Source organism: Hyperoodon ampullatus (assembly GCF_949752795.1).
Source record: "Hyperoodon ampullatus genome assembly, chromosome: 13".
Taxonomy (NCBI): domain Eukaryota; kingdom Metazoa; phylum Chordata; class Mammalia; order Artiodactyla; family Ziphiidae; genus Hyperoodon; species Hyperoodon ampullatus.
In genome coordinates, this window is record NC_136926.1 from 36,131,632 (window position 1) to 36,159,587 (window position 27,956).

Below are 27,956 nucleotides of genomic sequence, written 5' to 3' on the forward strand. Positions count from 1 at the left end.
TTAGTATGAAATATATACTTTTTATGAAAACTTTTGTTTTTTACAAAAATTAACTCACAAAGTATCTGTAACAATATGCTACTAGTTTTAAGAGTCCCGGAATCCAAATGACTCTGGATTTTTAACTTTCAATGTCCAAATCATGAAGAATAAAGGGACATGGACCCGATGGCCAGACTCAGCTTGCCCTCTGTGAAGTGGCCCCTGTCATAGTGCTCTGATAGCCACAAAGGGGCACTTCACATGTCCACCCACGAGTTTCCCTGCTACATGTGGGCCTTCACTGCTCGGCCCACCTCAGAGCACCTGAGGGGTCTCACTATTACCATAGGTACTGGCTCCCCTCTTTACAGCATCATCATCTAGACCCAAGTCACCACCCCGTCCCTCACAGAACCCCAAGCCGTGAGAGCAAGAGCAGGGTGAGGTCTGGGGAATGGTGCTTTCCCCAACTCAATGTCACATTCTTTTAAATTAACATCTAATATTTATGAAATATCACACATATACTGAGAATACATAAAACAAAATTTTATTTAAGATTCTTCCATGTTGGTACGAGTAGCTCTGACTTTATTGCTGTGTATTCCATTATATGACCGTCTCACAGTAGACCTTCCCATTCAATTATTGATTGACATGGGGCATTGTAAGCCATATCAAACAATTTAGCTATGAACATTTTTGCACATGCCTGCTGGCACATATGTGCACTAGTTTCTCTAGATTATTACCCACAGTAAAATTGCTAGGCCAGAGAGTCTGGTTTATCTCCAACTTCACCACATAATTCTCTGCTGTTTTTCTGAAGAGTATGAGAATTCCCAATGCTCCACATCCTTCCAGCACTTGATATGTTCACACGTTTCCTGTTTTGACAATCTGGGTGTCAAATGAGTCTGAACATCTTCTGTGTTTATGGTCCATTTTGAAATCTTTCATAGCATGCCTAACAAGGTTTTTGCCCATTTTTCTAATGGGTTTTCTTATTGACTTATGAACTTCTTTAAATATTTTGAGCATAAATCCTTGTTGGCTATGTAAGTTGCCTATATCGTCTCATTGGCTAGACTTTTCCTCTCCTTATGGTGAACTACACCTATTTTCTTGTCAATTTATTGTAGTCAGATTTGCCAACATTTGCTTTGTCATTAGCGATTTCTGTGCCTTTTTTTTTTTTTAAGAAATGCCTTCTAGTTCAGGGATCCTGAAAGCCATAGCCCCAGCTGGGACCATGCTATATAGATTATATTCTAAAGGCTTTACAGTTTGCCACTTATATTTAAGTTATTAATTCACCTATAAATGTTGTGCATGGTGTGAAATAAGGGTCAAATTTTTTTCCCTTTTATGGATACCCAGCTTCATGATAAAATCAGGTGTAGACTGGATCATGGATACAGATTTTTCTTGGCTTAAATCATACAGTAGGTAAACTTTGTTAACTCAGCTGGTTCCATCAGTACCTCCATTTATTAAGCATTTTTAATGTTCAAAGGATTATTTATAGTTCATGGATTTTTTTTGAATTTTGTTTTATTTATTTTCTTATACAGCAGGCTCTTACTAGTCATCCATTTTATACACATCAGTGTATACATGTCAATCGCAATCTCCCAGTTCATCCCACCACCACCACCACCCCCACTGCTTTCCCCCCTTGGTGTCCATACGTTTGTTCTCTACATCTGTGTCTCAATTTCTGCCCTGCAACCCGCTTCATCTGTACCATTTTTCTAGGTTCCACATATATGCGTTAATATGCAATATTTGTTTTTCTCTTTCTGACTTACTTCACTCTGTATGACAGTCTCTAGATTCAGCCATGTCTCTACAAATGACCCAGTTTCATTCCTTTGTATGGCTGAGCAATAGTCCATTGTATATATGTACCACATCTTCCTTATCCATTCGTCTGTCGATAGGCATTTAGGTTGCTTCCATGACCTGGCTATTGTAAATAGTGCTGCAATGAACATTGGGGTGCATGTGTCTTTTTGAATTATGGTTTTCTCTGGGTATATGCCCAGTAGTGGGATTACAGGGTCATATGGTAATTCAATTTTTCATTTTTTAAGGAACCTCCATACTGTTCTCCATAGTGGCTGTATCAATTTACATTCCCACCAACAGTGCAAGAGGGTTCCCTTTTCTCCACACCCTCTCCAGCATTTGTTATTTGTAGATTTTCTGATGATGCCCATTCTAACTGGTGTGAGGTGACACCTCATTGTAGTTTTGATGTGCATTTCTCTAATAATTAGTGATGTTGAGCAGCTTTTCATATGCTTCTTGGCCATCTGTATGTCTTCTTTGGAGAAATGTCTATTTAGGTCTTCTGCCCATTTTTGGATTGGGTTGTTTGTTTTTTTAATATTGAGCTGCATGAGCTGTTTATATATATTTTGGAGATTAACCCTTTGTCCATTGATTCGTTTGCAAATATTTTCTCCCATTCTGAGGGTTGTCTTTTCATCTTGTTTGTAGTTTCATTTGCTTTGCAGAAGATTTTAAGTTTCATTAGGTCCCATTTGTTTATTTTTGTTTTTATTTCCATTACTCTAGGCGGTGGATCAAAAAAGATCTTACTGTGATTTATGTCAAAGAGTGTTCTTCCTATGTTTTCCTCTAAGAGTTTTATGGTGTCCGGTCTTACATTTAGGTCTTTAATCCATTTTGAGTTTATTTTTGTGTATGGTGTTAGGGAGTGTTCTAATTCCATTCTTTTACATGTAGCTGTCCAGTTTTCCCAGCACCACTTATTGAAGAGACTGTCTTTTCTCCATTGTATATCCTTACCTCCTGTGTCATAGGTTAGTTGACCATAGGTGCGTGGGTTTATCTCTGGGCTTTTTATCCTGTTCCATTGATCTATATTTCTGTTTTTGTGCCAGTACCATATTGTCTTGATTACTGTAGCTTTGTAGTATAGTCTGAAGTCAGGGAGTCTGATTCCTTCCAGCCCTGTTTTTTTCCCTCAAGACTGCTTTGGCTATTCGGGGTCTTTTGTGTTTCCATGCAAATTTTAAGATTTTTTGTTCTAGTTCCATAGAAAATGCCATTGGTAATTTGATAGGGATTGCATTGAATCTGTAGATTGCTTTGGGTAGTATAGTCTTTTTCACAATATTGATTCTTCCAATCCAAGAACATGGTGTATCTCCCCATCTGTTGGTATCATTTTAAATTTCTTTCAACAGTGTCTTATAATTTTCTGCATACAGGTCTTTTGTCTCCCTAGGTAGGTTTATTCCTAGGTATTTTATTCTTTTTGTTGCAGGGGTAAATGGGAGTGTATCCTTAATTTCTCTTTCAGATTTTTCATCATTAGGGAATAAGAATGCAAGAGATTCCTGTGCATTGATTTTGTATCCTGCAACTTTACCAAATTCATTGATTAGCTCTAGTAGTTTTCTGGTGACATCTTTAGGATTCTCTATGTATAGTATCATGTCATCTGCAAACAGTGACAGTTTTACTTCTTCTTTTCCAATTTGTATTGCTTTTATTTCTTTTTCTTCTCTGATTGCCATGGCTAGGACTTCCAAAACTGTGTTGAATAATAGTGGTGAGAGTGAACATCCTTGTCTTGTTCCTGATCTTAGAGGAAATGTTTTCAGTTTTGCACCACTGAGAATGATGTTTGCTGTGGGTTTGTCGTATATGGCCTTTATTATGTTCAGGTAGGTTCCCTCTATGCCCACTTTCTGGAGAGTTTTTATCATAAATTGGTGTTGAATTTTGTCAAAAGCTCTTTCTGCATCTATTGAGATGATCATATGGTTTTTATTCTTCAATTTGTTAATATGGTGTATCACATTGATTGATTTGCATATGTTGAAGAATCCTTGCATCCCTGGGATAAATCCCACTTGATCATAGTGTATGATTCTTTTAATGTGTTGCTGGATTCTGTTTGCTAGTATTTTGTTGAGGGTTTTTGCATCTATATTCATCAGTGAATTTTCTGTAATTTTCGTTTTTTGTAGTATCTTTGTCTGGTTTTGGTATCAGGGTGATGGTGGCCTCATAGAATGAGTTTGGGAGTGTTCCTTCCTCTGCAATTTTTTGGAAGAGTTTGAGAAGGGTGGGTGTTAGCTCTTCTCTAAATGTTTGATAGAATTCACCTGTGAAGCCATCTGGTCCTGGACTTTTGTTTGTTAGAAGATTTTTAATCACAGTTTCAATTTCATTACTTGTGATTGGTCTGTTCATATTTTCTATTTCTTCCTGGTTCAGTCTTGGAATGCTATACCTTTCTAAGAATTTGTCCATTTCTTCCAGGTTGTCTATTTTATTGGCATAGTGTTGCTTGTAGTAGTCTCTTAGGATGCTTTGTATTTCTGAGGTGTCTGTTGTAACTTCTCCTTTTTCATTTCAAATTTTATTGGTTTGAGTCCTCTCCCTCTTTTTCTTGATGCATCTGGCTAATGGTTTATCAATTTTGTTTATGTTCTCAAAGAACCAGCTTTTAGTTTTATTGATCTTTGCTATTGTTTTCTTTGTTTCTGTTTCATTTATTTCTGCTGTGATCTTTATGATTTCTTTCCTTCTGCTAACTTTGGGTTTTGTTTGTTCTTCTTCCTCTAGTTCCTTTAGGTGTAAAGTTAGATTGTTTATTTGGGGTTTTTGTTCTTTCTTGAGGTAGGCTTGTATAGCTATAAACTTCCCTCTTAGAACTGCTTTTGCTGAATCCCATAGGTTTTGGATCATCGTGTTTTCATTATCATTTGTCTCTAGGTATTTTTTTATTTCCTCTTTGATTTCTTCAGTGATCTCTTGGTTATTTAGTAACGTACTGTTTAGCCTCCATGTGTCTGTGGGGTTTTTTGGGGTTTTTTTTTTGTTTTTTTGCGGTACGCGGGCCTCTCACTGTTGTGGCCTCTCCCGTTGCAGAGCACAGGCTCCGGACGCGCAGGCTCAGCGGCCATGGCTCATGGGCCCAGCCACTCCACGGCATGTGGGATCTTCCTGGACCAGGTCACGAACCCGTGTCCCCTGCATTGGCAGGTGGACTCTCAACCACTGCGCCACCAGGGAAACCCTGTCTGTGTTTTCTAAGTTTTTTTCCCAGTAATTGAATTCTAATCTCATAGTGCTGTGGTCGGAAAAGATGCTTGATATGATTTCAATTTTCTTAAATTTACTGAGGCTTGATTTGTGACCCAGATGTGATCCATCCTGGAGAATGTTCCATGTGCACTTGAGAAGAAAGTATAATCTGCTGTTTTTGGATGGAATGTCCTATAAATATCAATTAAATCTATCTGGTCTATTGTGTCATTTAAAGCTCGTGTTTCCTTATTAATTTTCATTTTGGATTATCTGTCCATTGGTGTAAGTGAGGTGTTAAAGTCCCCCACTATTATTGTGTTAGTGTCAATTTCCTCTTTTTTTTTTTTTTTTTTGCAGTACGCGGGCCTCTCACTGCTGTGGCCTCTCCTGTAGCGGAGCACAGGCTCCGGATACGCAGGCTCAGCAGCCATGGCTCACAGGCCCAGCTGCTCCGTGGCATGTGGGATCTTCCCGGACTGGGTCATGAACCCACGTCCCCTGCATTGGCAGACAGATTCTTTTTTTTTTTTTATTTTTTTTTATTTATTTTTTTTTTTATTAGTTTCTGCTTTATAACAAAGTGAATCAGTCATACATATACATCTGTTCCCACATCCCCTCCCTCATGCATCTCCCTCCCTCCCACCCTCCCCATCCCACCCCTCCAGGCGGTCACAAAGCACCGAGCTGATCTCCCTGTGCTCTGCGGCTGCTTCCCACTATCTATCTACCTTACGTTTGGTAGTGTATATATGTCCATGCCTCTCTTTCCCTTTGTCACAGCTTACCCTTCCCCTTCCCCATATCCTCAAGTCCATTCTCTAGTAGGTCTGTGTCTTTATTCCCGTTTTACCCCTAGGTTCTTCATGACATTTTTTTTTTTTTTAAATTCCATATATATGTGTTAGCATACGGTATTTGTCTTTCTCTTTCTGACTTACTTCACTCTGTATGACAGACTCTAGGTCTATCCACCTCATTACAAATAGCTCAGTTTCGTTTCTTTTTATGGCTGAGTAATATTCCATTGTATATATGTGCCACATCTTCTTTATCCATTCATCCGATGATGGACACTTAGGTTGTTTCCAGCTCCGGGCTATTGTGAATAGAGCTGCAATGAACATTTTGGTACATGTCTCTTTTTGAATTATGGTTTTCTCAGGGTATATGCCTAGTAGTGGGATTGCTGGGTCATATGGTAGTTCTATTTGTAGTTTTTTAAGGAACCTCCATACTGTTCTCCATAGTGGCTGTACCAATTCACATTCCCACCAGCAGTGCAAGAGTGTTCCCTTTTCTCCACACCCTCTCCAGCATTTATTGTTTCTAGATTTCTTGATGATGGCCATTCTGACTGGTGTGAGATGATATCTCATTGTAGTTTTGATTTGCATTTCTCTAATGATTAATGATGTTGAGCATTCTTTCATGTGTTTGTTGGCAGTCTGTATATCTTCTTTGGAGAAATGCCTATTTAAGTCTTCTGCCCATTTTTGGATTGGGTTGTTTGTTTTTTTGCTATTGAGCTGCATGAGCTGTTTATAAATTTTGGAGATTAATCCTCTGTCAGTTGCTTCATTTGCAAATATTTTCTCCCATTCTGAGGGTTGTCTTTTGGTCTTGTTTATGGTTTCCTTTGCTGTGCAAAAGCTTTGAAGTTTCATTAGGTCCCATTTGTTTATCTTTGTTTTTAGTTCCATTTCTCTAGGAGGTGGGTCCAAAAGGATCTTGCTGTGATTTATGTCATAGAGTGTTCTACCTATGTTTTCCTCTAAGAGTTTGATAGTTTCTGGCCTTACATTTAGGTCTTTAATCCATTTTGAGCTTATTTTTGTGTATGGTGTTAGGGAATGATCTAATCGCATACTTTTACATGTCCCTGTCCAGTTTTCCCAACACCACTTATTGAAGAGGCTGTCCTTTCTCCACTGTACATTCCTGCCTCCTTTATCAAAGATAAGTTGGCCATATGTGCGTGGGTTTATCTCTGGGCTTTCTATCCTGATCCACTGATCTATCTTTCTGTTTTTATGCCAGTACCACACTGTCTTAATTACTGTAGCTTTGTAGTATAGTCTGAAGTCAGGGAGCCTGATTCCTCCAGCTCCGTTTTTCGTTCTCAAGATTGCTTTGGCTATTCGGGGTCTTTTGTTTTTCCAAACAAATTTTGAAATTTTTTGTTCTAGTTCTGTGAAAAATGCCAGTGGTAGTTTGATAGGGATTGCATTGAATCTGTAGATTGCTTTGGGTAGTAGAGTCATTTTCACAATATTGATTCTTCCAATCCAGGAGCATGGTATATCTCTCCATCTATTTATATCATCTTTAATTTCTTTCATCAGTGTCTTATAATTTTCTGCATACAGGTCTTTTGTCTCCTTAGGTAGGTTTATTCCTAGATATTTTATTCTTTTTGTTGCAATGGTAAATGGGAGTGTTTTCTTGATTTCATTTTCAGATTTTTCATCATTAGTGTACAGGAATGCCAGAGATTTCTGTGCATTAATTTTGTATCCTGCTACTTTACCAAATTCATTGATTAGCTCTAGTAGTTTTTCGGTAGCATCTTTAGGATTCTCTATGTATAGTATCATGTCATCTGCAAACAGTGACAGCTTTACTTCTTCTTTTCCAATTTGGATTCCTTTTATTTCCTTTTCTTCTCTGATTGCTGTGGCTAAAACTTCCAAAACTAGGTTGAATAAGAGTGGTGAGAGTGGGCAGCCTTGTCTTGTTCCTGATCTTAGTGGAAATGGTTTCAGTTTTTCACCATTGAGGACAATGTTGGCTGTGGGTTTGTCATATATGGCCTTTATTATGTTGAGGAAAGTTCCCTCTATGCCTACTTTCTGCAGGGTTTTTATCATAAATGGGTGTTGAATTTTGTCGAAAGCTTTCTCTGCATCTATTGAGATGATCATATGGTTTTTCTCCTTCAACTTGTTAATATGGTGTATCACATTGATTGATTTGCGTATATTGAAGAATCCTTGCATTCCTGGAATAAACCCCACTTGATCATGGTGTATGATCCTTTTAATGTGCTGTTGGATTCTGTTTGCTAGTATTTTGTTGAGGATTTTTGCATCTATGTTCATCAGTGATATTGGCCTGTAGTTTTCTTTCTTTGTGACATCCTTGCCTGGTTTTGGTATCAAGGTGATGGTGGCCTCGTAGAATGAGTTTGGGAGTGTTCCTTCCTCTGATATTGTTTGGAAGAGTTTGAGAAGGATGGGTGTTAGCTCTTCTCTAAATGTTTGATAGAATTCGCCTGTGAAGCCATCTGGTCCTGGGCTTTTGTTTGATGGAAGATTTTTAATCACAGTTTCAATTTCAGTGCTTGTGATTGGTCTATTCATATTTTCTATTTCTTCCTGAGTCAGTCTTGGTAGGTTGTGCATTTCTAAGAATTTGTCCATTTCTTCCAGGTTGTCCATTTTATTGGCATAGAGTTGCTTATAGTAATCTCTCATGATCTTTTGTATTTCTGCAGTGTCAGTTGTTACTTCTCCTTTTTCATTTCTAATTCTACTGATTTGAGTCTTCTCCCTTCTTTTCTTGATGAGTCTGGCTAATGGTTTGTCAATTTTGTTTATCTTCTCAAAGAACCAGCTTTTAGTTTGGTTGATCTTTGCTATCGTTTCCTTCATTTCTTTTTCATTTATTTCTGATCTGATCTTTATGATTTCTTTCCTTCTGCTAACTTTGGGGGTTTTTTGTTCTTCTTTCTCTAATTGCTTTAGGTGCAGGGTCAGGTTGTTTACTCGAAATGTTTCCTGTTTCTTAAGGTGGGATTGTATTGCTATAAACTTCCCCCTTAGAACTGCTTTTGCTGTGTCCCATAGGTTTTGGGTCGTCGTGTCTCCATTGTCATTTGTTTCTAAGTATTTCTTAATTTCCTCTTTGATTTCTTCAGTGATCACTTCATTATTGAGTAGTGTATTGTTTAGCCTCCATGTGTTTGTATTTTTTACAGATCTTTTCCTGTAATTGATGTCTAGTCTCATAGCATTGTGGTCGGAAAAGATACTTGATACAATTTCAATTTTCTTAAATTTACCAAGGCTTGATTTGTGACCCAAGATATGATCTATCCTGGAGAATGTTCCATGAGCACTTGAGAAAAATGTGTATTCTGTTGTTTTTAGGTGGAATGTCCTATAAATATCAATTAAGTCCATCTTGTTTAATGTATCATTTAAAGCTTGTGTTTCCTTATTTATTTTCATTTTGGATGATCTGTCCATTGGTGAAAGTGGGGTGTTAAAGTCCCCTACTATGATTGTGTTACTGTCGATTTCCCCTTTTATGGCTGTTAGTATTTGCCTTATGTATTGAGGTGCTCCTATGTTGGGTGCATAAATATTTACAATTGTTATATCTTCTTCTTGGATCGATCCCTTTATCGTTATGTAGTGTCCTTCTTTGTCTCTTCTAATAGTCTTTATTTTAAAGTCTATTTTGTCTGATATAAGAATTGCTACTCCAGCTTTCTTTTGATTTCCATTTGCATGGAATATCTTTTTCCATCCCCTTACTTTCAATCTGTATGTGTCTCTAGGTCTGAAGTGGGTCTCTTGTAGACAGCATATATATGGGTCTTGTTTTTGTATCCATTCAGCCACTCTGTGTCTTTTGGTGGGAGCATTTAGTCCATTTACATTTAAGGTAATTATTGATATGTATGTTCCTATTCCCATTTCCTTAATGGCTTTGGGTTCGTTATTGTAGGTATAGTCCTTCTGTTGTGTTTCTTGCCTAGAGAAGTTCCTTTAGCATTTGTTGTAAAGCTGGTTTGGTGGTGCTGAACTCTCTCAGCTTTTGCTTGTCTGTAAAGGTTTTAATTTCTCCATCAAATCTGAATGAGATCCTTGCTGGGTAGAGTAATCTTGGTTGCAGGTTTCTCTCCTTCATCACTTTAATTATGTCCTGCCACTCCCTTCTGGCTTGTAGAGTTTCTGCTGAGAGATCAGCTGTTAACCTGATGGGGATTCCCTTGTGTGTTATTTGTTGTTTTTCCCTTGCTGCTTTTAATATGATTTCTTTGTGTTTAATTTTTGACAGTTTGATTAATATGTGTCTTGGCGTATTTCTTCTTGGATTTATTCTGTATGGGACTCTCTGTGCCTCCTGGACTTGATTAACTATTTCCTTTCCCATATTAGGGAAGTTTTCAACTATAATCTCTTCAAATATTTTCTCAGTCCCTTTCTTTTTCTCTTCTTCTTCTGGAACCCCTATAATTCGAATGTTGGTGCGTTTAATGTTGTCCCAGAGGTCTCTGAGACTGTCCTCTGTTCTTTTCATTCTTTTTTCTTTATTTTTCTCTGCATCAGTTATTTCCACTATTTTATCTTCCACCTCACTTATCCGTTCTTCTGCCTCAGTCATTCTGCTATTGATCCCATCTAGACTATTTTTCATTTCATTTATTGTGTTTTTAATCGATGCTTGATTCATCTTTAGTTCTTCTAGGTCCTTGTTAACTGTTTCTTGCATATTGTCTATTCTATTTCCAAGATTTTGGATCTGGGAAATAGAATCTTGGATCAGCTTTACTATCATTATTCTGAATTCTTTTTCAGGTAGACTGCCTATTACCTCTTCATTTGTTAGGTCTGGTAGGTTTTTATCTTGCTCCTTCACCTGCTGTGTGTTTTTCTGCTTTCTCATTTTGCTTATGTTACTGTGTTTGGGGTCTCCTTTTTGCAGGCTGCAGATTCGTAGTTCCCGTTGTTTTTGGTGTCTGTCCCCCGTGGCTAAGGTTGTTTCAGTAGGTTGTGTAGGCTTCCTGGTGGGGGGGACTAATGCCTGTGTTCTGGTGGTTGAAGCTCGATCTTGTCTTTCTGGTGGACAGGTCCACGTCTGGTGGTGTGTTTTGGGGTGCCTGTGGCCTTATTATGTTTTTAGGTATCCTCTCTGCTAATGGGTGGGGTTGTGTTCCTGCCTTGCTAGTTGCTTGGCATAGAGTGACCAGCACTGTAGCTTGCTGGTCGTTGACTGAAGCTGGGTGCTGGTGTTGAGATGGAGATCCCTGGGAGATTTTCGCTGCTTGATATTATGTGGAGCTGGGAGGTCTCTTGTGGACCCGTGTCCTGAAGTTGGCTCTCCCACTTCAGAGGCACAGCACTAACTCCTGGCTGCAGCACCAAGAGCCTTTCATCCACCCGGCTCAGAATAACAGTGAGAAAAAGTAGAAAGAAATAATTAGTAGAAGAAAGAAAGAGAGATTGAAAGAAAGGAAGAAGGGAAGTAAGGAAGGAAGGAAGGAAGAAAGAAAGAAAGGAGGGAGGGAGGAAGGATGGAAAGAAAGGAAAGAAAGGAGGGAGGGAGGGAGGAATGAAAGCAAAAGGAAGAGTGAATGGAAGAAGAGAGGGAGGGAGGGAGGAAGGAAAGAAAGAAAGAAAGACAGGAGGGAGGGAGGGAGGAAAGAAAAAGAAAGTGGAAAGAAGAAGGGTGGGAGGGAGGGAGGGATGGAGGAAAGAAAAAGAAAAGGAAAGGAGGAGCGGAGGGAGGGAGGGAGGAAGGGAAGGGAGGAAAAAAAGAAAGAGCAGGTAAAGTAAAATAGAATAAAGTATGAAATATAGTAGCGTTATTAAAATTAAAAAGTAATTATTGAAAAAAAACACGGACCGAAAGAACCCTGGGACATATGGTGGAAGCAAAGCTATACAGAGAGAATCTTACACAGAAGATTACACATACACATTCACAAAAAGAGAGCAGGGGGAAAAATCAAAAATCTTGCTCTCCAAGTCCACCTCCTCGATTTGGGATAATTCGTTGTAAAAAGAGGAAAAGGGCGAAAAGTCTGAAATCTTGCTAAGTCCACCTCCTTAATTTGAGATAATTCGTTGTAAAAAGAGGAAAAAAAAAGGGGGGGAAAGTCTTAAATCTTGTCCTCAAGGTCCACTTCCTCAATTTGGGATGATTCGCTGTCCATTCATGCACTCCACAGACGCAGGGCACATCAAATGGACCGTGGAGCTTTAATCCGCTGCCTCGGAGGCTGCACAGAGAGATTTCCCTGACTCTGCTCTCACAGCTCCCGGGTCTCAGCCTTGGACCTGGCCCCGCCTCTGCGCGTAGGTCGCCGGAGGGCGTCCGTTCTTCGCTCAGACAGGACGGGTTTAAAGGAGCCGCTGATTCGGGGGCTCTGGCTCACTCAGGCAGAGGGGAGGGAGGGGAATGCCCTCTCCTCGCGCACCAGGCAACAAAAGGGAAAAAAGTCTCTTGCCTCTCCGGTAGCTCCAGACCCTTTCCCCGGACTCCCTCCGGGCTAGCACTAACCCCTTCAGGGTCTCTTCCTGCCGCCAGCCCCAGACCTCTCCCTGCGCTCCGACTGAAAGCCGATACCCGAGCCTCAGCTCCCAGCCCCGCCCGCCCTGGCGGCCGAGCAGACAAGTCTCTCGGGCTGGTGTGTGCCTGAGGGCACCGATCCTCTGTGCCAAAATCTCTCTGCTTTGCCCTCCACACCCCTGTTGCTGTGCTTTCCTCCGCTACTCCGAAGCTTTCCCCCTCCGCCACCTGCTGTCTCCGCCCTCGAAGGGGCTTGTAGTGTGTAGAAACCTTCCCTCCTTCACGGCTCCCTCCCACTGGTGCAGGTCCCGTCCATATCCTATTGTCTCTGTTTATTCTTTTTTTCTTTTGACCTACCCAGGTATGTGGGGAGTTTCTTGCCTTTTGGGGGGTCTGAGGTCTTCTGTCAGCGTTCAGTAGGTGTTCTGTTGGAGTTGTTCCACGTGTAGATGAATTTCTGATGTATCTGTGGGGAGGAAGGTGATCTCCGCGTCTTACTCTTCCGCCATCTTCCTCCGTCTGGCAGACAGATTCTTAACCACTGCGCCACCAGGGAAGCCCAATTTCCTCTTTTGTAGCTGTTAGCAGTCGCCTTATGTATTGAGGTGCTCCTATGTTGGGTGCATATATATTTATAATTGTTATATCTTCTTCTTGAATTGATCCCTTGATCATTATGTAGTGTCCTTCCTTGTCTCTTGTAACATTCTTTATTTTAAAATCTATTTTATCTGATATGAGCATTGCTACTCCAGCTTTCTTTTGATTTCCATTTTCATGGAATATCTTTTTCCATCCTCTCACTTTCAGTCTGAATGTGTCCCTAGGTCTGAAGTGGGTCTCTTGTAGACAGCATATATATGGGTCTTGTTTTTGTATCCATTCAGCAAGCCTGTGTCTTTTGGTTGGAGCATTTAATCCATTCACGTTTAAGGTAATTATCAATATGTATGTTCCTATTACCATTTTCTTAATTGTTTTGGGTTTGTTTTTGCAGTTCCTTTTCTTCTCTTGTGTTTCCCACTTAGAGAAGTTCCTTTAGCATTTGTTGTAGAGCTGGTTTGGTGGTGCTGAATTCTCTTAGCTTTTGCTTGTCTGTAAAGCTTTTGATTTCTCCATCAAATCTGAATGAGATCCTTGCCGGGTAGAGTAATCTTGGTTGTAGGTTCTTCCCTTTCATCACTTTAAGTATATCATGCCACTCCTTTCTGACTTGTAGAGTTTCTGCTGAGAAATCAGCTGTTAACTTTATGGGAGTTCCCTTGTATGTTATTTGTTGTTTTTCCCTTGCTGCTTTCAATAATTTTTCTTTGTCTTTAATTTTTGCCAATTTGATTACTATGTGTCTTGGCAGGTTTCTCCTTGGGTTTATCCTCTATGGGATTGTCTGCACTTCCCGGACTTGGTTGACTATTTCCTTTCCCATGTTAGGGAAGTTTTTGACTATAATCTCTTCAAATATTTTCTTGGGTCCTTTCTCTCTCTCTTCTCCTTCTGGGACCCCTATAATGCAAATGTTGTTGTGTTTAATGTTGTCCCAGAGGTCTCTTAGGCTGTCTTCATTTCTTTTCATTCTTTTTTCTTTATTCTGTTCTGCAGCAGTGAATTCCACCATTCTGTCTTCCAGGTCACTTATCCGTTCTTCTGCCTCAGTTATTCTGCTATTGATTCCTTCTAGTGTAGTTTTCATTTCAGTTATTGTGTTGTTCATCTCTGTTTGTTTGTTCTTTAATTCTTCTAGGTCTTAAACATTGCTTGCATCTTCTCGATCTTTGCCTCTATTCTTTTTCCAAGGTCCTGGATCATCTTCACTATCATTATTCTGAACTCTTTTCCTGGAAGGTTGCCTATCTCCACTTCATTTAGTTGTTTTTCTGTGATCTAATCTTGTTCCTTCATCTGGTACATAGACCTCTGCCTTTTTCATCTTGTCTATCTTTCTGTGAATGTGGTTTTTGTTCCACAAGCTGCAGGATTGTAGTTCTTCTTGCTTCTGCTCTCTGCCCTCTGGTGGATGAGGCTATCTAAGAGGCTTGTGCAAGTTTCCTGATGGCCAGGACTGGTGGTGGGTAGAGCTGGCTGTTGCTTTGGTGGGCGAAGCTCAGTAAAACTTTAATCCACTTGTCTGCTGATGGGTGGGGCTGGGTTCCCTCCCTGTTGGTTGTTTGGCCTGAGGCGACCCAACACTGGAGCCTACCCAGGCTCTTTGGTGGGGCTAATGGCAGACTCTGGGAGGGCTCACGCCAAGGAGTACATCCCAGAACTTCTGCTGCCAGTGTCCTTGTCCTCACCGTGAGACACAGCCACCCCCCGCCTATGCAGGAGACCCTCCAACACTAGCAGGTAGGTCTGGTTCAGTCTCCTATGGGGTCACTGCTCCTTCCCCTGGGTCCCAATGAGCACACTACTTTGTGTGTGCTCTCCAAGAGTGGAGTCTCTGTTTCCCCAAGTCCTGTCGAAGTCCTGCAATCAAATCCCATGTGCCTTCAAAGTCTGATTCTCTAGGAATTCCTCCTCCCGTTGCTGGACCCCCAGATTGGGAAGCCTGACGTGGGCCTCAGAACCTTCACTCCAGTGGGTGGACTTCTGTGGTATAAGTGTTCTCCAGTTTGTGAGTCACCCACCCAGCAGTTATGAGATTTGATTTTATTGTGATTGCACCCCTCCTACCTTCTCACTGTGGCTTCTCCTTTGTCTTTGGATGCAGGGTATCTTTTTCGGTGAGTTGCAGTGTCTTCCTGTCGATGATTGTTCAACAGTTAGTTGTTCTTGCAAGAGGGAGTGAGAGTATGTCCTACTCATTGTCTCCTCTTTTAAAGCCTAGTTCATGGATTTTTTTCACATTAATACATTCTATCATTTCTATTTTGCAAATGTTTTCACATTTAGTATTTTACTACATATATTTACCCCCACAACAACCCAGTTCATACTGAGGGATATAGAAAATATGAGGTCACTCAGTAAAGAGCAGAAATATTACAAGAATTTGAGTATTTTGATTCCAAGATTAGAATTCATTTAATTTTCATCTGTACATGCATTCGTTTTCTATTGCTGTGTAACAAACTATGACAAACTGTCCCTGTTTGTGGTATCACGGTTTCCTTGAGTCAGGAGTCTAGGCACGGCTTAGCTGGGTCTTCTGCTCAAGGTATCACAAGACTGCAACTTAGGTTTCAGCTGGACTGCATTCTCATCTGGAACTCGAGTACCTCTTCTAAGCTCACTGTTGTTGGCAAAATTCGGTTCCTTGCAGCTATAGGTCTGAGACCCTCAGCTCCTAGAGGCTGTCCTTCTCCAAATGTGAGTGGCTAAGCAGTTTGAAAAACAGTATTTGCTTCTTCAAGGACATCAGGACAGTGTTTCTCTTTAGGCAGGGCCCAAACCCCATTTTAAGAGTTTCTATCTGATTAAGTCAGTCCTTTGGAAAAACTCACTCTCCCTCCTGTGTGTTTCTCCTTTGCTCTTACACTACTTCACACTCACAACACTTCTCGGACACCAGCTGGGTGTCCTACAATTTAACACAATTCTGACACTGTCTCCCTGAAGATAGACTCAGGTCCCACATGTAAAGGGTTCAGTCCCTCAAGAATAACCCTGACCCCACTTCAGATGCCAGTTGAAAGGCCAGGATGTCACCTGTGCTTCTGACCAACAGACTATAAATCAGTTTCCCAAAACCTCCTCCTTGAGTTTGATTAATTCACTAGAGTGGCTCACAGAACTCAGAGAAACATTTTACTTACCAGATTATTCAGTTTATTATAAAAGGTATAAATCAGGAACAGCCAGATAGAAGAGATTGATAGGGCAAGATATGGGGAATGGGCATGGAGCTTCCATCCTCTCTCCAGACCACCACTGTCCCAGCACCTCCACGTGTTCACCAACCTGGAAGCTGTCTGAACCCTGCTTTTTTGGGGTTTTATGGAGGCATCATTACATGGATTTGCTTGATTAAATCATTGGTAATTGGTGATTGAACTCAATCTCCAGCCCATCTTCCCTCCCCAGAGGTCCAGAGGTCTGGGATGAGGCTGAAAGTTCCCACCCTTTAATCACATGATTGGTTCCCTTGGCAACCAGTCCCCATCCTTAGGTGCTTTCCAAAAGTCACCTCATTAACATAACAAAAGATACTTTATAACTCTCATCACTTAGGAAATTCCAAGTGTTTTAGGAGCTCTGTGCCAGGAATGGGGACAAAAAACAAATATATATGTCTTATTATAAATCACAATATCATAGTCAGGTGCGCCTAGGATAATCTATCTTCCTTTTGATTAACTCAAAATCAACTGATTAGGGATCTTAATTACATCTGAAATATCCCTCTTCCTTTGCCATATGATATAATACAATCACAGGACTCATATTCCAATACCCCTGCCATGTTCTGTTGGCTAGAAGCAAGTCTCAGGTTTCACCCCAATGCAAGGGGAGATTACAAAAGGGTGTGACTCATTGGGGGGTCACCCTAGAGTATGTCCAACACAGGAGGTAAATAAATAAAATGTTGAACCGCTAGAAAAACAAACCTGAAACATTCACTATCCATGATATTGTCCATGTTGCAGATTAGCAACTTGAAGGAGAACATGGTATATCAGTTCCAAGTGGCAGCCATGAACATCGCTGGCTTGGGAGCACCCTCGGCAGTAAGCGCAAGCTTCAAATGTGAAGAGTGGACCATTGCTGTTCCAGGTAAACCAGGAAGACCATGTCTCAGCACTGAGGCTCAGAGTTTCTTCCAATGGAACCTACAACCTGGAACTAAATTTAAGTGGTACATATACAGCTTCTAAGGGAGACAAATTCTCTCAGCCCCTTGTGTTTACGTTAAATATTTCTACAGTACTATGAAACGATAGGTACCAATATAAAACTGAGTATAAATTTCTTATATTCCAAATAAATCCTAGAGTCCCCATAGCTCAGCCTCTGCATGGAGTAGGATGGACGGAAGCACACAGTTTGAATGCCACTTGTTTATTTAAAAGGAATTCTAATCTTTGCTTGTCTTCTTCAAGGCCATTAAAGGGCATCCAATTCACATCCCCCAGCAAAATTTCTCAAAAATGTCTTCTGGCACTCCCAAGTTGTGCATTTTCCCACTGCTCTAGAGCATTTCATTTATCAGCCTCCCTCCCCCGTCTCCTCAGCCCCAGCCTCTGTGGCATCCTTCCTGTGGTCTCCTACTTCCTTGCTCCCAGCTCTTCACAGTACATACAGGGGACCTAACATGCCTGCCTAGGGCTTAAGTCCTGGCCTCCTGCCTCTTATATCTGTCCACTTACCTCTCCAGTCCTTTCTCTCTATGTCAACTTTTTTCCAACTCTGCATCACAATAAAGATCCTGGAATCGGACTGGGAATGCTCTCCTTTGGAGGTTGTCATAGAGGGTGGTTGACGGGGTAGGGATGAAAGTGGGGAGAAGCCAGAAACATTTACCTATGCTTTTAACTCTTACACAGCTACAACAGTGAACAAATGTAAAGACTGAATACTAACAAATTTACTAAGTCATTAAGAGTCAGACTAGCAATGTAGTCAGTGGATGGGTTTTTTTTTTTGTTTTGCTTTTCGTTTTTTTAATTTTTGACCTCACCACACGGCATGGGGGGCCTTAATTCCCCGACCAGGGATTGAACCTACGCCCCCTGCATTGGAAGGTGGAGTCTTAACCACTGGACTACCAGGGAAGTCCCTAGTGGATGGTTTTATTGTGCTTCCAATGGCACTAACTTCAAACACCCAAGTACTTTAGTGCCACAGAATGACTAAATTCTCCCACTTGGGTTGGATATTCAGCGTGTATAACAACTGCTATGGCACTGGCTCCAACCACGTTAGAACACCAGGCCACACTGGGCACACTGGGTGGATCCAGCCATGCCCCCAGTGCCACCTGCTTCCTCTATTTGAAACCTTAGTGCCTTTGGAGAACCATCTTTTTTGCCTTCACTTAGTGAGCGTCCATCTGCATCACATCTCTATCAGGTGTGAGTAAAAAGATTACAAGAGAAACTCAAGAGAAGTTCAAGAGTTCACTCACCTTCAGTTAATACAAGAGGCAAACACACTGCTTTCCTTTCGCCTTCTTGAAGCCAGCGATATTTCTTAAGTTCTTTCTGCCACCTACACAAAAGCAGGTCTGTTTTTAAATTCTTGCAGTTCCTGAATAAAGTTAAAATGTGAATGACTACAGACCAAGAAATTCTGAGCAGACCTGTGGAAAATGGTTTAATAGACAAAGATATAGTTAGCAAAAGAGGTTGCAGGGTGAGTGCTCCCACCTCAGAGGAGAAGTGAACGGGGCAGTCCTCCACCCCCACGGCCTCTCTTTTCCCAGATTCACCCTTGACTCACTGAGAAGTGTTGGGCAAGCCATGAATCAAGAAAGCTTAATGATAGGTGAGAGCATTTAGGACATTTTGTCGGATGAAGAAACAGACTCAGGTTAAATGATACCCAGGAGGTCACACAGGTAATAAGTGGCAGTTAGGGTTGGAAACTAGGTCTGCTCATTCCAAGACACGAGGGGGTAGGAAGCAGCAGCACAGTGGTCCTTCTCTGGAAGAAAGGGCTGGTGCTGCCTGTTTGGATGCCTCTCTGGCTCCTAAGGATGACCCAGGACAATGGTCATAAAAGCCCTTTGCAAAACAGAGCACTGCACACCAGGGTAAGGTACTGGTGTTACTTAAACCTATTTCCACAGAAGGCATCATCAGGAGACAAGGATGACTCATTGCCACTGACCGTTAAGCTGAGGTAAAGGGCCCAAAAAACACCGAGTGATCAGTTGCAAAATGCCAAAGCATAGCACGATGGAGGCTGCGCTTGTAGTTGGCTCTCAGGCCACTGTGAGTCAGTTCAGGTGCTTTTGATTGGTTGGTTAGAAACCAGTTGTTATTTAAAAAAAAAAAAAAAAGGAGGAAAGAGAAAAGAAAATAAAGGGACTTCCCTAGTGGCACAGTGGTTATGAATCCACCTGCCAATGCAGGAGACACAGGTTCAAGCCCTGGTCCGGGAAGATGCCATGTGCCACAGAGCAACTAAGCCTGTGTGCCTACTGACTGAGCCTGCGCTCTAGAGCCTGCAAGCCACAACTACTGCAGCCCACATGCCTAGAGCCTGTGCTCCGTAACAAAGAGAAGCCACCGCAATGAGAAGCCTTAACACCACAACAAAGAGTAGCCCCTACTCGCCGCAACTAGAGAAAGCCCGCGCACAGCAACGAAGACCCAATGCAGCCAATAAATAAATAATTTTAAATAAATAAAGTGCAAATCTGACTATATACTTAAAAAAAAAAAAAGAAAGAAAATAAATAACTATATCACCTTCATAGCAGCTGGTAGTCATGCAAAGATGCAGGCCATCAGTGAGTAGATGGGACTCGCCCAAGAGTGCAAAGAGACACACAGGAAGTATTTGGCTTCCTTCCTGAACAGGTTGATCAAGTTCCTTGGCATCTCTGAGCTTTCTGTTAATTGTCTTAGGGATGGGTGAGATAAAAGAATGTAAAGTACCTGATAGGGTTTAGCATAGATTAAGGGCCCATGGGATTGATTGTATTTGTTTTGGTGAAAGTTCTTTGTAACCACAATTGTAGTTTGTTTTTACCCCTATGTGGGATATATGCTTTACGGGAAAGATATTCCTCTAGTGAGGGAGGGATATATGTTTTGCAATATATAGTTTTCTATATTCATAAGCCATCAAAGAGAGGTGCTTTCTTCATCATAATTGAGATTGGGGGGTATTTTCAGATTGTCATCCAAAAATAATCTGAAACTGCAACCAAATTAAACTGCTCTGATAAAAGGTGAGGAACACAGGCCCGAGGACAGCCTGAGGGCAAGGCTTCATCCAGCTGCTGGAGGGCACCTTGAACTGGCCTTAACCACTTGCTGCCCGTAAAGGGTCTTAATAGGCTGATACAGAGCTGTTGAGGAAACTTGATATGAAATGAGCACAGAATACCTGTTCCCATGGGAGTAGTAGATTTTACAAAAGAAGAACACCAGCATCAGCTTCAGCTTTAAGACCTTAAATGTGGTTCTAGGTTTACACACATTGGAGTTTTCTTATCTCCATTATGATTGTTACCCATCAGTCTCTCTTTCCCTCTCAGGACCACCGCACAGTCTCAAGTACAGTGAAGTCAGGAAAACCTCCCTGGTTCTGCAGTGGAAGCCTCCGATCCACTCAGGACGGACTCCGGTCACTGGCTACTTTATGGACATGAAGGAGGCCAGTGCCAAAGAGGACCAGTGGCGAGGACTCAATGAGGCGGCTCTGAAAAACACATACCTGAAGGTAAGAGGATGCTCACAGTTTGAGAAAATCTTTTTTTTTTTTTTTTTAAAGAAAAAGGGTTCTTCTAATGAGGTTAACTTTAAAGTCAGTGAGATAAAGCAGAGCATCTCAGCGCTGGTCTGTGTCATGTGTTGGGATCCTGGTAGGACTCCATTTGGCAGTGGGTGAGGTTTTGGGGATGTTTCTGATGCTTAAAACAACTTGCTTGTAATTTGACCCAAATCCCTTTGCCTGGCTTTAGAAAATATTCCTCCTCCCTCTTCCGTCCCTCCTCCACTTACCCACCTCACATTTTTGTTACTCACAGTCTTAAGATGTTACCATCTCCAAAAGGTGACCTTCTCATTCCTACCTCGAATTTGTCTGAGGGTGTTTTTTGATTTGAGGGTGTTATTTTCATAGAGTTCACGCCTGTAAGCCTTTAACTGCTGATCCTTTTGAGTCGTGGTCGGCCTTACCTCCCCCGCCCCCTCACCCCGTGTTCACGTGAGCTCTCAGGGGCCAGAGGAGTGAGCTGCCTCAACCCTTGACCTTGTCCTCACCCTTCTCCATGTCACTGCCTTCCAGGTTCCTCTAGAGTGTTCCAACGGAACCAGTTTCTAACTCTATATGCCAGAGACTGTTCTGCTCTAGCCACTGACTCTCTCACTAGTACCAAATAGAAATCTCAAAAGAATGTTTCCCCCTATTGTCAGCAGTGGCATCTGGAGACCCTGAATCTACAACAAGGCCTCAGAAACTGTGGGGAATATGACTCCAGTTCTTGTTACGTACAATGAAGTGTGACTGTATGACCACAGTCAAACAGGAAGCTTCACAATGCATTCAGTGTGCAGCCTTATCTGTTGGCAGAATATGGCCCCACAGGGCGTGGGCCTTGGAGGATTTTCAGAGTATACCTGGTTTAAGAGATTTCTCTTGTCAACCTGCCACTAAAGTCCATACCATTTGTCAGCCACTCTCTGGGGTTAGGGCAGCCACTCTCTGGGGTCCCTGTAAAAAGATGTAAATGTACCCTCCAGGAGAGATGACCCTTAAACCATTACATCCAACATGCCATTAACTCAGCTTCCCACATGCCAGTAAACTCTCCAGCCCCTTACAAAACCATGAGGAGATAAGGAAGTTCACATTTCGTGGGGAAGAGAAAAGGTCAAGGAAGGTCCGGAGCCTAGGATGCTGTTTGGCTGTCCAGAGAAGTCAGGAGGCCTCTAGATACAAAGACATCCACAAAGGCCAGTGTAAAACAAAGGTCGGACACATCCTGGATGATGGTGGTGTGTTCTTATGGCCAGCATGACTTCCAAATCCTCCATCTGCCATAGCACAGGATCCCAGGAGCCCGACTCACAGAAAACCAAGTGAGAGTGAGAAGCCAAGCAAAGGGGACCAAGAGCCCAGGAAAAATGAGTAGGAAGAGAAAATAATGGAGTTTAAACGCATCAAAGAATGGTTAATATCGCTCATTTTTTTAAAAAAGAAGAAGAAAGGCAAATTTAGGGGAAAGAGAGAGACTGAGGTCGAGTGCCCCTCATAAACTGGGAGACGAACTTTCTGTAAGGAAATGACTTTAGAGTTTGGCCACAATTTTTAAAGCAAAAATAGAATTACTGATTTTTCTGATTATAAAACAGATGCATGCTCATGATGACAAATTCAAGCAGTAAAGGCATAAAGAAGAAAAGTAGAGATGTCCTATAGTCCCCATACCCATTTTGATGTGGAGTCACTTTTCCAGGTGTTTCATATTCAGAAAAGTTTCAGCCCTGAAATGGAGAAAAAATGTGCATGTTAAAAAGTTTAATCTGTCAAATTTAAGTGAGGAAAGGACATATAGCTCCAGGAACAGGAGATTTTAGCACCATGGCACTGGAACATAATGGCCTAACCGGTTTCTGCCAGAAGCACCCCCATTCACGTTAGCACTGAGTGTCTAGGGGTTCCTAGAGAGAGTGTAAGATGCATTACTATCCACCAAAAGGTTTAACCAACAGAGCTCATGCTTCCTTCTTGACTGGTAATTACAATCTGCTGAGACAATGTGGTGAGAGGGACTGAATAATTGGAAGGGGTGGGGGATATAGATAATGCATCTCTAGTGCTTTAAGCCAGCAGTCATTGCCCCTGCGGTGATGGAAGAGTGGAGGGGTGTGCCTGTCACCTCAGTGACTAGACACTAGGATGTGGATTCACTTCCTGTGCCGTGTTGGCAGAAATCTGACTCACAGCCACATATTACCTAAGTGGCAGGTACCTGGCAACTGGTCTATTTTTATCACAACAAGGAAATGTTTCTGCTCCTTTCTATAGATCCACAGTTGCCTGGCATTATTTCTAAGTATAGAATTTAAATACATCAAACTCTTTTTTTTTAAAATTAGTTTCTGCTTTATAACAAAGTGAATCAGTCATACATATACATCTGTTCCCATATCCCTTCCCTCTTGCGTCTCCCTCCCTCCCACCCTCCCTATCCCACCCCTCCAGGCGGTCACAAAGCACCGAGCTGATCTCCCTGTGCTATGCGGCTGCTTCCCACTGTCTATCTACCTTACGTTAAAAGCATCAAACTCTTATGCATTTAGCCTGTGCCTAATTTCATTTATGGATTAAAATTCATTTCAAAAATCCATTAGCTCCAGTGAAAGTTATCACTATATAAGTAGTGACATTCTGTTACCATAAACACAGTACAATTAAATAATTAGATTAAAACCCCAACAATTTAATACATAGCTCATCTAAATACATGGTCACAAACACTTCGCTTAGTTGAATAAGTATATTCTAGCTTTGTTTGATTTAAATCCCATTTTGGCTGTTAATCTCCATCACAACACTATGGGAAAAAATTGTGCCCTTTGTGTGTAATAAACTTCTTAAAATACAATATAGCTTTTAAAAGTCACATGTTCTAAAAAGGAAAAGATCATTTTTGTAAAATATTGACAGTATTTGTAATACTAATGAGACTGTGTTGAACCCAAAGAAAGTCACAAAAAATTATGAAGTGGGACTGTTGTATAAAAACATATTATATATGTTTTTTACTTCTCTTATGCTCTTGTAACTCTAGCTTGGTGGCACACATATAATATAGGTCCTCAGCAAACATCTTCTTGATAATTAAAAATGTGAGGATTTGGGGCTTCCCTGGTGGCACAGTGGTTGAGAGTCCGCCTGCTGATACAGGGGACATGGGTTCATGCCCCGGTCTGGGAAGATCCCACAAGCCGCGGAGCGGCTGGGCCCATGAGCCATGGCCGCTGAGCCTGCTCGTCCGGAGCCTGTGCTCTGCAACGGGAGAGGCCACAACAGTGAGAGGCCCGCGTACCGCAAAAAAAAAAAAAAAAGTGAGGATTTGGAATTTGAATATATTTGACTATTCACAAATTACTAAAATTCACAATCATGTTAATTGCTTGTCTGTTTTTTTTAAAGATTTTATCGTTTTTAAAAAATTTATTTATTTATGTGTTTATTTTTGGGTTGGGTCTTCATTGCTGCACGTGGGCTTTCTCTAGTTGCAGCGAGTGGGGGCTACTCTTCATTGCAGTGCGCAGGCTTCTCATTGCGGTGGCTTCTCTTGTTGCAGAGCACGGGCTCTAGGCACATGGGCTTCAGTAGTTGTGGCATGCAGGCTCAGTAGTTGTGGCTTGTGGGCTCCAGAGTGCAGGCTCAGTAGTTGTGGAGCACGGGCTCAGTTGCTCCGCAGCATGTGGGATCCTCCCAGACCAGGGCTCAAACCCATGTCCCCTGCATTGGCAGGCGGATTCCCAACCACTGTGCCACCAGGGAAGTCCCTGCTTGTCTGTTTAGTGAGAAATAGCTGTATTATATTTATAGGGACAATTTTTGTTTGTTTTTGTTCTAGTGCTTTAACATGCTTTTAAACAAATAGAAAGTGATCCATGATCTGTGATCCGTGCTTGTAATTCCCCTCTCTTATCAGAAATTTTATCTGAAATTATTCATGGAATGTCTCAAAAGGACCAGGAAAAAAAGGGCAGCATATAAGCTCTTCTGAGCACTTTGTAATTTGTCTTTTGACCAAAGAATAAGGTGGCTAACTCCTTTAAAGCATACCTGTATCAGTCTTCTGTTTCTGATGCTGGTGGCCATTAAATTATCTAAAAAAGAAACAGCATCTGAGTTTCAAGGGATCTTGGAAATGTCTACTTACACATGGTACAGAGAGAAGAAAGCCTTAGCTGAAGCCACACACAGTCTTTGACAGAATGAAGTTCAGAACCCAAGTCCTGTGCCCTTTGTGCTGTATGATTGTATTGCCACCACAGAGGAAGGACACTTCCGTTCAAATGACACAAAGCACCCATCACTTCTATACCTGCTTCTTCCAGGTGCAAGGCCTCAAAGAGGGTGTCAGCTATGTGTTCCGAGTCCGAGCCATAAACCAGGCAGGTGTCGGGAAGCCATCTGACCTTGCTGGGCCTGTTGTGGCAGAAACCCGTCCAGGTGGGCTTTTACTTTTTCGTTAATCTCATCTGTGTAAGATACCAAAGGTAACATTCAACCTTACTTCTATGCTTTTCCTCATTTTCAAAATCATCACTGTATGCTAGCCAAATGATTGATAAGTATGACCGTAGGACATGACAATCATTTACCCCATCACAGGACCTTAGGGCAGGGGTGAGTCAGGTTTGAAGTGGTCCAGGGCTACTCTGGTTCATACTTAAAAACAGGGAAGTTCTTGATCAAATTATGCTTCCTGCACCAACTGTTTAAAACATACATTCCTGGGACGTTATTCCTATTATACTATGGCCATTAATTCTCACAAGAATATTTTCCCATCACAGAGGAAGCTGGAACAGCCCAGGTAGCAAGCATGATCCTTAAACAAAAGTAGGATTTATATAATTGTAGCTACTAAATTAAACCAGGGGACAGAAAACTTTTTCTGTGAAGGGCCAGATAGTAAATATTTTCAACTCTACGGTTATATGGTCCCTGTAACAATCCTCAACTCTGCTGTGGCACAAAAGCAGCCACAGACAATACATAAATTAGTGAGCATGGCTATGTGCCAATAAAACTTTATTGTGCTTGATATATGCATTATGTAATATGATACATTACATGCATTATGAAATTTGAATTATAACTACTTTCAGGTCTTGAAATATTAATCCTCTTTTTATTTTTAAAAGCTGCTTAAAAATGTAAAAACCATTCTTAGCTTGCAGGCCGTACAAAAAAAGGCAATGGGCCAGATTTAGCCCACAAGCCATAGTTTGCTGACCCCTGGATTAAACTAACAGCGGTCCTAATTGAATGATCTATAGAGTTGAGGCAGCCTCACTTCCCAGTTTCAAGATGCCATGATTGGACTAGGAAAGACAGTCTTTCCCTTTGTTATGTGAACAAAGTTTACAGTGTTCACTGTGCAAGTAGTTTCAGATCATTATATAATACTTATTTTGTCATTTAATCTCCTTTTCAAAGTTATAAATTTCAGTTCATTAAAGTTACATGAAAGAAATCACTGGAAATGAAAGAGGATTAAAAAAAGTATTAATCAGTTATTTTAAGTTTATATTCATTCTAGTCCAAGCACTCTCACTTTAATCCATTCCTATTTTCAGACTGAAATAAAGAGCAGATATATAATGTAATATTTGTTTTTATGATGAGAAAAGAATGTAAACACAGAAAACTCTGCTCTCACTTCATGCTGCTTGAAAAGAATATCTAATGTATCCTTTGAGGAAGTACCTGCCCCTTTCATCCTATTATTTCATGAACTGCTTTCATCTGCTCCTGTAACTACCCTCTAGCACCAGGTACGACAGAAGTGACCTTCTTGTACCAAAGTGTGGTAGGTGTGTCTGGACGGAGTGCCATACCTCATATAAGTACTCTTTGCAAAACTTCATGAGAAAATAGAAAAATGCTAGGGACCCAAATGCCAGGTAAAAGGTGACACACGAATACATGAGGACACACATTCCTATAGAAATCAGACCCTTCAGGTGCCAACTGTGCAGATATATAGGGTGCCAATAGACATGCAGAAGAGCCCAACTATGAGGCTGCCCTTGTAAGAACATTTAGATTATTACACAAATAAACTATCTAGTCACTGATAGGTTAAAAGCACCCTTTAAGCAGTGGAACCCAAACCTGATTGACTAAAGAAAGCTTAAATTGATTTCCTGTTTTCTCATCAATAACCCTTGGAATGGCAGGTGGCCAGTCAGGACATTAGTAAAGCCACCACGGTGGAAACTTTACCATCAGAAAGGAGTCTGCTGGTGAGCTCCTGGGGGAGAGTTTTGTTTCACTGGTTTGTTCACTGGAACAAGGCACCCAAAGTCATTCTGTGGCCATTCCATTCCCAGAATATAACTACAAACAGCAGCTGCAGACTAAACAGCAGCAGATTAACCCGCTCAGGAACCACTGGCTCAAGCCTAGGAAAAAATCCTGGGAGGCACAGAGTCAAGATGCTTGACCTGAAGCATCGCCATGAAGGAGCCCAAACCCAGGACACTGGGGCAGGTTCCATATGCAACAGACACATTCATTCCTGCACTATGTGTTTCCTGAACACCTACTTCATGCCAGGTGCTGTGTGGGCACCACGAGTAGAGTAATGTGACATTGTCACCGCCCACTGAGCTTATGAGCTAGTGGAAAAACAGTTTACAGCACGGCGTGATGAGAGCTTAGAGGGTCACAAAATATTTCGCATAGATGAATAGGCTATAAACAGGTGTTAAGGCTTTAAAGATCCCTGTAAAAACTTGTATGTAGCCTAAGGTTGTCTGAATTTATTAACTTTATTAAATACCAATATATTACTTTTAACCATGTATTTATTTTATGCTAAAATGTTTGGGGCCGGGGTTGGGGGGGTGGGATCTGTTATCAGTTTCAAGGTTTGGAACGTGAAACTTGGATTGCTATTTCAGAAGAACCACTCCTTTTGGAACACATTACTAAAATTTCAGATAGAGAATAAAGCTTATCATGTAACAGCAAACCTTAAATACACCTAACAAGATACCTCGAGTGCAATTTGAATTCCAGTTAAAAGTTAACCTAATCCACTGGGGTTGGTAGGGTGACTGGTTTCCCTTTGAAGTTGACGAAAATGCCAGCAGATGTAGCTCAGCCACTACTGCAAAGTCGGATTGTGCTGGTAATGAGGATCAAAACGGACTAAGTGTGCCGTGCCTTACCGAGAAATCTAGTAGCTAAACAAGCCTGTAAGAAGAATAAGCTGGAAAATATTTAGAGTAGAT

At 41.4% G+C, this 27,956-nt stretch overlaps 1 protein-coding gene across 2 annotated transcripts in view; it reads left to right on the plus strand.

Annotated features, from left to right (window-relative positions):
- The window catches only part of MYOM1 (myomesin 1), a gene marked incomplete at both ends in the record, with an annotated part of 139,507 nt that overhangs the window by 77,288 nt on the left and 34,263 nt on the right, over positions 1–27,956 (plus strand). For both annotated transcript variants that reach the window (XM_079717373.1, XM_079717374.1), the window contains 3 exons: positions 16,941–17,067; positions 20,501–20,685; positions 25,047–25,161. In XM_079717373.1, coding sequence (XP_079573499.1) covers positions 16,941–17,067; positions 20,501–20,685; positions 25,047–25,161 — 427 coding nt within the window. The remainder of the gene's footprint in view (positions 1–16,940; positions 17,068–20,500; positions 20,686–25,046; positions 25,162–27,956) is intronic.